This window comes from Anarhichas minor, unplaced genomic scaffold, assembly GCF_050575085.1.
Source record: "Anarhichas minor isolate MPS153535 unplaced genomic scaffold, ASM5057508v1 ptg000042l, whole genome shotgun sequence".
Lineage (NCBI taxonomy): Eukaryota > Metazoa > Chordata > Actinopteri > Perciformes > Anarhichadidae > Anarhichas > Anarhichas minor.
The window spans coordinates 785,001-794,128 of record NW_027466488.1 but is presented as its reverse complement, the minus strand read 5'-3'; the positions used below and the strand labels follow the sequence as shown (position 1 = coordinate 794,128).

Here is a 9,128-nt window from a genome sequence, read left to right as displayed (position 1 = left end):
GTCCGCACTGATCGATCCTGACAGGCGTTTGAGGAGCTTCAGAAGGAGCGAGCGACTTGCATCAATACTAGTATGTATCATCCTTGGGGCATGCAAAATATTGTTGTCTGTTTTGGATATGCATGTTTTTTTTCCCAAAAGTTTTGGTGAATCCTTTGGTGAAAACTGTATGTCGAAGTCTTCTCCAGACATACTTTAGAAACGAGTATGTGTTTCCCTGGTTGAAGTATGGCTGCAGGTTTTAGAGTGGTTCATCTGTCTTGATGCAGTTTTTTTTTCGGCGTGACCTGGCCTTTCTGGAGGTCATCCTCTGCAACCCTCAAGACCTGTCTGCTATTCCTGACTGCCGGTATTTTAGCCTTGTAGGATTATGTCTGCTGGGAATCAACCCCCTACACTGCCGAAAAGCCCTCCTCCACAGTTGACCGTGAAAGACACAGAGGAAGTAATCATTGGGGGAGCTAGATTTAGGGAATGTGATTGCTCAGTTTGTTTGGAAAAGATAGTGTCTGTCTCTGGGTTTGTATGCTCGCAATCACATGTACTGTAACCACGGACACTGACAACTTTATAACTGTAAAGTCGCGATTTTGGGTTTCTCCCGTGACCCACTTGTAATGTTGCATATATTGTTTGCTGAAAACAGAGGTAAACTGTGAAACAATACAAGCTGAGATTGTTGCATCCTGTGGGTGGGGTCAGGTTTAGGAAGTCATGGGAATTTAACTGAATAGCTTTTGTGGTTTTATGTGAGGTGACGACCAGCCACAAACACTGCCAATGGCTCTGTGCTGAGAAATATTTTCAAATAAGGAATGTCTGTTTACTTTATTGATTAATTGTGTTATCTACAAAACAACCCTTATAATCACCAAGAAGGGAAATAGTTTAGGTCACTTCTTGTGCAACCAACTTTTTATAATATTCTACACACATAGTCGGCTGTTTTGTTATGAAGACAGGCTTTAGATTTGTGCTGAATTTGAACTAACAACACTGTTTTCCCCCTCAAACTACAGAGTTTAAAGGCTACTATAGTAGTACTTGTGTAACATTCCAACAAACACAACATTAGCCATCATCGTACAGTGAAAGTGAGCATTCAGCATCAGCAGGGACAGCCGCGGCGTCTCTTCTCCTTATTGTATCCCGGACTGTTTATTCCCTGGGATAACAGGGGCGCGCATTTTAATAATAGCCCCGATACAAATATATAATTAACCTAAAGTAAACAAAATGATGAGAAATAATATATACTTGCTGGCTGCTTGAGGAAAAAAATCGTTATTAGGGGAGACCTTTCGGGATAAATGGACAGTGCCCCCGTTTTTCCAGAGTGTTGCACCCCTCTGTGCATGTAATGGTTCGCTCCGCCCAGACACGACACGGACGTTGCTCACAGAGTCGAGAGCAGGGAGAGGTTCACCCAGAGAGTCCATTGCTGCTGCACACCGTCCGAGGGATGCCGACACTTCACAACTTTTCATCCAGAGGTTAGCAACGAAACGTCAAAGCAAAGTGGTCTTATTTCTCTTTTTTTTCAACTCGAGTTCCTCCCATGACTCGACACCTGACCGGACTAACGTTAACGTTTCAGATAAGATAATGGACATTGGACTTTCCACGGGGCTTTTCGTGACATGTTCCTCGTCGTCCTGGATAAAATAAAATAACAACGTAGCCCGGCGTGGCGGCAGCTGGGCGACAATTCAACTGGAAGGGAAATACCGCTAGCACCCTAAAGTGATTATCAAAAAGACACCCACAACTTTTAACGTGCCACTTTTGAAGCGGAATAAGAGTGTGAAATGTCCTCCAAAGCTTCAAATAAGGTGGGTAACCTGGTCGGATGAAACGCCAGTGTTAGCTTAAGTGTTTTGTTCCAACATTATTCTGCTAGCTCACGTCACGTTAGCTAACGTGTGTGATAAACTGAAGAGCTAACACTGGCTAAAAAGTGCTCAACTGTGCTGAAGTTGGGGTATAAAACTTTGTAGACTGTTGTTGGTAGTGGTATGGTATGCTTGATGGTAGAGGTGTGTGTGTGTGTGTGTGAGAGAGAGAGTGTGTTTGATCTAACGTTACACCAAGTAGCATAATTTGACCCTACAACCTGCCATGCTGTTTCTACTGTACGTGACTAGGTTCATAATAATCTGATTTAAACTCTCTGTTGCTGAAAGGTCCCCCTGCTGTGTTCACACCAGGCCTCCGCTCAGCTACCTGTTGATATCTAAAGTCACAGTCTTAATAGTTTATTATTAAAAAGTTGCAGGAAAAACGAACTGAGGCAGAACTTTCCCCATTTTGACATGCCAAAGATCCTAGAAAACAGTGGACCATGAACTACATTTGATCGAGTTTGCTTTATGAAAGTTTATTTGGAGGATATTTTAGTTTTAGGTTGTTTGTTGTTGTTGTGCTTTATGAAAAACGTAAGTAAAATGATAACAGTCTGGGAGAAACGGACACCTGTTACCCAAAAGTGGAATCTTTACAATCTTATTTTTGCGTACTTAACTTTTAACTTCACTTTAAGTAAATTCACTTACACTAAATATACTTAAATTTATTATTTATTTAGGAATTAAAACTTACCATTTTTGGCACACTTTCAAATCCATTATTGACAGCCTCTAGCTTAATTTACCAGCTGTGTATACTGCTGTCTATTAATCAGTCCAAACAGCTGGATGAATATCTGTCAAGCCTAACATATTTTCTACCACCAATGAAGTATTCCTACAGAAATATTTGAAAACTGTGTCATGCCAGGTGGTGACTGACAGCAGACCAGTCTTAAACATACAAACACAACTTCATGCTTTCATCATTAGGAGACATCTACCCCTACATGTACACACATGCACCATGTGATTGCAATGTCTTTAACGAAATACATTAATCACATAGACAAGTAGAATAAATTAACTAATAGAGAAATAGGTCAATCCTCAAATTAGACGTAAATATTTTTACAATGTATTCCATAGTTACTCTCCGTGTATTTTTTTCAGTTTGACAAGTGAGGAATGTGCAGTGTTTGTCTAACAGAGGTGTTGATATTCAGGTTTGGTCGGTTGCTCCAGTCAGACGAAACCAGCTCTGTTGTGTCAGCTGGTGACGTTACTGTACTGTATCTGACAGCCTTTGTCACACCTTGACATTAATAAAACCTACTACTACACTATGCTGGCAGTTGGTGATGAGCCAACGTTTTCGTGTGCTCATCAGTAATTCCAGTGTTTCCTCTTCAGTTTCATAGTATTCTCAATTTCTATTACACGGGTTGTTGGACATTTGAGCATTGTTTGCTTAAAATGAAAAGTGAAACCATAAGAACTGGATTAGAGGGATGTGAATGCATTCCTTGGGGAAACATGAGCAATGGTGATCAGAGTGTTCAGGTGAAAAATGTATTGATTTGTCTTTTTCGTGTAGCTCAGCATTTTCTAAGGATAGGAAAGCTATATGTCAGTTATAGCCAACTTTGCATATAAGTGTGTATATATTTTTTTAAAGTGCTGTCCTCTTTTCAGGCTAACCTCTGTTCCACTAGCCTAATTCATTCAAGGTATATTTTCATAAAGGGTTTCTTTCATCAACCTTTGAAAAGAAACATGATGAGAGGATTTGTTTTCATATTCCAAGCTAACTTGTTATTGTTAGAGCTGGGCAATATTGTCTGCCAGTGGAATCATAATACAATTATATTTAGCTATTGTTTTACCCCCAAAAAAAATACATTCCAAGAAAATTGTCAAAAAAGTACTACAATTAAAGTGTTTAACAAAAGTATTTTGTTAGCATTCAACAACTACTGGACCAGTGAGGTTTTCGTGGAGATTTTCTTACATAAACAAATATCTCAGTATCGGAGGAAGGTCCTCTAGCTTTCTTTCTTTATCTTTCCATCTTGTCCAAACCTAAAAGCCTCGTGTCTCCTTTAACACAGAAGACACAGTGACTTCCTTTCAGGGGTCGCTGCACTGATGAGCTAACTGCAGACAGTAGTCACATTAAGCATCCAGAGCTGCTCCTACTGACGGAGACGGCCTTACCCGAGCTAAATTGTGTGCTAACAGGTTCCATGATGCATTGTCAGGAATACTCTGTAAGACGAGTATGACTTGCCTTCTGCTGTGTTATTCTTTTGTTCATCACTCACTGACCAAATATTTACTCCCACTGGATGAGATGTGGTAAACGGACATAACATCGGTATTAGTCACATATCACGTAATGCTACGGTTAATGATCAACTGTAATAAAATGTTTTTCAGGAATAGAGTATCATCCAAGCATGTTGACACAATGTCTCAGAGGTCAGTATGGCTTATATTTAGCAGCATTGTGTCATTGGGTTAGTGTTGTGTTAGCATTCGCTCAACGGTGACAAAACCAGAAAGATAGATAGCACTCTGTCTAACATAATCTGAGTGAAGTTGAAGCTGCTTTCAGTTTCATGTCATGACAGGCCGACACTACAAAACAACAGTTAATGTTAATTGCTGTTTAGAGGAGGATGTGTTCCAATGAAGATGGAAAAGGAAAGATCTTTCTGTTTGGTGCTGGACTTCCTGCTCCGGCACCAAGGAGGGAGGAAGACAGTCTGGCTGTGCTTTAGGGCTGCTTGATTATGGCACAAATCATAGTCATGATTATTATGGTCAATATTGACATGACGATTATTTAACACAATTATTCACTTACTTTGGAAACGCCATGCATTTAGAAAAGAAAAGCAGCCCACATTTTATAATTAAATGCATCAATCTGGTGCACTTTGAAAGCAAAATTAAGAGGCTAGATCTATGAAGAACGCTGTACTCTTGTAAACAGTTGTGTGCCCGAGTAAATAATTTAATCATCAACAAATTGGTGGTATAAATATATAAAAATCTCCGCAGGGAGAGATGGCACAGCGAGCACTAATCGGCAAGGTCTGGGCGAGGCGTGTTGTAAAGCGCCACCTTCACCACGGGCAGGACTAGTCGCGGTTACCATCGGTAAGAGTTATCACGAGGGGATCCTCCCACACCGAGCAGCCCCCCCTGCTACGCACTAAAGGGGTGGGCTGGATGTTATTTAACACGAGAAAAAATGCGACGTAGAATACGGCCCAATAATCGCTTCATGCTGACTCTCTTGTTTTCATTGAAATTCAAATTTGATTAATTGCACAATACTGTGCTGGTAGGAAGATATCTGATGACGCATCAGCAGTGGAGTAAAACAAAGTTTTTATTTTTTTATTTATTATTTTTTTTTTTTTTGGATTACATTTTATTTGATCGTTAATCATTTGAAGACAAAATAATACAATTTACTTAATTACCAATGGTAAGGATAGACATGGCATCTTTACCATTTAATTGTGTAATTTAAATCAAAATTTGATTGTTGTTTTGTTATGGCTAGAATCTACTGTAGTGGAGAAGAGCATCACTACGGTACATTCTAGTCTTATTTGTCTTTGCGTTTGGCCTTCAGCCATTCCTGTTTACTTTTGTGAATGCTACACAAAAAAGAAACCGAATCAGGAGCATCAGCAGTCCCTCTAGCGTTTAGACTGTTTGAGTGGACCGACTGAAACAAGGGGAAAATGCATTTGTATGAAGGATGTTGTAATAATTAGAGTTGCACAGTGGGCCAAGAGCAGCCTCTACTTTGCTTTGATGATTACACACTCCCATTTACATCAATGAAGGAGCGACATGTAATTAGAGGACTGGGGGGGGGGGGGGGGGGGGGGGGGACTTGGTGGTGTTTTTGTTATGCGTTCTAGGCTCCCCGTACTATCTGAGAGTTGGGGCTGATGTGACTCGTGATAAACAGAGGATGGAACAGCTAGTGTCTGAGACCACCATCCGATCATAGTTAATTTACCTAATCCTCTGTTGATACACTCCCCAGGGTGCATTTTAACACATGAAATGTAACCTATAAGTTTTATAAACTCTTCTTCCATGATGTCCTTGCGGGCAGTGGGCGGTATGAGAAGGGTTATTGATATTAAATGTCAGGAAATCTGGGTTGAAAACTTCCCAGGGAACACTCTTGGGCACAATGCAGCTGATTTTGAGAACAGCATCTACTGCCCAACTGTATGAAGAGGGCTGAGCAGCCTCACATTGCACCACATGCTCCACACTAACAGGCCATTCTTTGATATATTGATGATTTAAGCCTTTGATTCAAATTACTTGCATTAAGGAACGCAGGTGTAGGCTGTCTCTGTGTAATAGATGAGAGGGCTGCCAGTCGATCATATCATCAACCAGGGGTTTGTGTTGCTTCAACTGGGCTTCAGTTTGGCTAATTTTTAGGTGGCTGTAACACACAATTGTGTCATTTACTTTGTCAAAATCAAATGTTAAGGTCCACGGACCACGAGAGGCTTCAACTCACACAACACATGCAGAGTGAGCTTCATATAAAGTACCATTATGTCCAGATGCTCAGATTCATTGTCGCCCAATTTTGAAAACGAGAAAGCAGTGGACTGTTGTGATGATAATGAGCTACTTGTTTTTACTGAGGTATCGCCTTCTGTTGGAGTCTGGATGCAAACATTGAGAGAAAGCAGCTGTTTGTGTTGTTTCAATGCCAGGAGACTGGAGTGAGGCAGTTATCAAGGACATCTGACCTGCTTATCCTTTCATCCCTGGAGGGAAATCCAGGGCAGATACACACCGCAGAGAGGAAAAAAAAAAAGAAAGAAGGAAAGCAGAAAATGTCTTCTGAGGGAGGAGGTGATGTGAGGAGGGGTTATTGGAGGGGTGAGATGGAGAAAGGAAGGAGTGGGAGGGAGGGATGCACCGGCTATAATCTGAATCACATGGCAGATCTTAAAAACTAGCAGTAGTCTTGCAAAACAATCTACAAATATTATTTGTCTCATTGTGGTTTGGCATTACATATTTTATGTTATTCAAAGCAGGCTGTGCAATGGATGATTGACAGTTTATCTGCTTCTCTGAGGCATCAACATGAACCCTTCCACTTTATAGGATGAGCGCACCACTTGCTTGGCTGTCATTGGTCTGGAATAACATGGGTGTAGTTCTGAATTGTTAAAATTTGCCTTCATCTTTTCACCCAAATCTTGACTTGAATCTATCAGTGAAAGCTGAGCTTCCCAGATATAGTGTGGCTGAGTGAGGCTAGTCCAGCAGGATGTTTCAGCACAACCAAAAACACATGGGAACGCCCAGGAAGTCGATAACACGCTGTTCTGGTGTGTGAGTGGCTTGATTCTGATATTGACCTGAAGTCTAAATATTATCTCGCGGATCTCACTCAGGAAGACCAGCCTGGCATTAGCCCTGCATTATAAGTGTTGTCCACACTTTTGCTTGAGGATTCAAATGGGCTGCTGGAATAAAATGATCCACCACCTTTCGCTCAGCTGCTGATGTTGTTGATTGAGATGAGTGGATGGAAATGTCTTGGTTCAGTCCATTTCCTTATCCAACAGCCAGCCTATCAAAGCTAGGACACTTGGAGTCAGCCCTGCATCCTTTCTGAAAAGGCAGGTCTCTGCAGGGATTTATCATTCCCACTGCAGGCATAGGGGATTTGACACAGGGTGTTTTGTGTGTGAGAGAGAGAGAGAGAGGGGAAGCAGGAAGGGACAAGAGAGAGTGCATGTGGCAGCCGTGGCTCAGCTGGTTAGGGAAGAGAGAAAGAGGCTGGAACAGATTCATCCCAAGGCTTGTTGCCCTACATGCCTTCACACACACATACACATACTTCTGTGTGTTCGTTTGCTTATCTTCCGCAGTGTTGGTTGAAACTGTACTGTCGTTTTTGTCTGGGAAACAGTCATCACCCTGTGGGAGACATTGTCCGCTGCTTAAGATGATATAAGGCGTAATAATCACTCTCAGTATCTGTGTACATTTCCTGATATCAGACTTCTGTCATTTTCTTTTCTTTGAGACCTTTTTTTACAATTATATTCATACACTATCATCTTTTCTGACAATTGTTTTTCCTGCTTAATATACATATTGTCCATATATACACCTTGAAATCCGTCCACTTCCCACTCTTAGGTGTTTTCAATAAACAACTCTGTACTCATTTTGAAAAATTAAAAAAGTGGGCAAGGGACTGAGATATTTGACTTAAGTTACTGACCCTAAATGAGACGAGTATCGCACCCTGCGGTCCTTCCGCCTCACTCCACGCCATTGGGAGAGTATTTCTCCAGGAGGAGAGCGGGCACCAGCTATGCAGACTGACCATCCCAGTTGTAGCCAGTGTGAAACTCTCGCACCTCTGTAACCACCAGCCCACTGTTCTTCTCCTCTTCTGTAGCCAGTGTAACGTCGGCGTGAAAACGTGGTGGAAATAGCAAGCTAGCTAACGTTGGCCAGCTAGTTACGCTCTGATTGAAGGACGACCCTGTACTAGTTCATTTCCAGAACACAGAAAGGAGAGAACAGTCACTGAGAGTAAAAATGATGGATGATGTGGGGGGTCTGATTTCAGGGCGTGAGCATTTTTATTTTTCATGATGTAGAATAGTCACAAATTAATGACTCAATGCCAGATATGCAAAATTAAGAGTGCAGATACTCATCTTTTTCCTTATCATAAATCTGCTCTACTGCCTAACTATCGGATTGAACGTGTGCTCAACTACCTTTTTGTATCATGAAACATCATCATCTGAGATGGATGACTACATACCAGACATAACATAACAATATCTTTTTTTGTATTTTATTATAGGCTGAAAGTGTTCTCTAATGGAAAAAGTCTCAGTAAATGCAGTTCGTTCAGAGCAGAGTTTCCCACAGTGGGTGCCGCAGCACCTTGGGGTGCCTTGAGAACAGGTCAAGGGTGACGGATATTTATCACCAAATTCACCAAAACTACATTTTTCGAGATCCCATGTGACCACATCATGATATGTTATAATTTACCTTCGCCCCAATACTCATCTTCACTAAACAGACCCTGAACGCATCGTAATGTAACTGAGCGGTACTTCGTTCGTTAGCCGTTAGCAATGCTGCCACCGTCCTGTCAATTTACACCTTCTTATATACAGTCTAGGATTTAAACACAGATCAGTGGTTTACAATGTAACTTTATCAGCGATTGGCGACTAGAAA

General features: G+C 41.4%; 1 protein-coding gene across 12 annotated transcripts in view; it reads left to right on the top strand.

Annotated features, from left to right (window-relative positions):
* The first annotated feature begins 1,399 nt into the window (after positions 1–1,399).
* tjp1a (tight junction protein 1a) overlaps positions 1,400–9,128 on the top strand; it is a 45,730-nt gene continuing 38,001 nt past the window's right edge. For 8 of the 12 annotated variants that reach the window (XM_076109837.1, XM_076109835.1, XM_076109830.1 and 5 more), the window contains exon 1: positions 1,401–1,832. In XM_076109837.1, coding sequence (XP_075965952.1) covers positions 1,809–1,832 — 24 coding nt within the window. In that variant the 5' untranslated portion in view covers positions 1,401–1,808. Of the gene's footprint in view, positions 1,833–9,128 lie in introns of all 12 variants that reach the window. The other 4 variants (XM_076109832.1, XM_076109826.1, XM_076109824.1 and 1 more) reach the window with 3 other exon arrangements.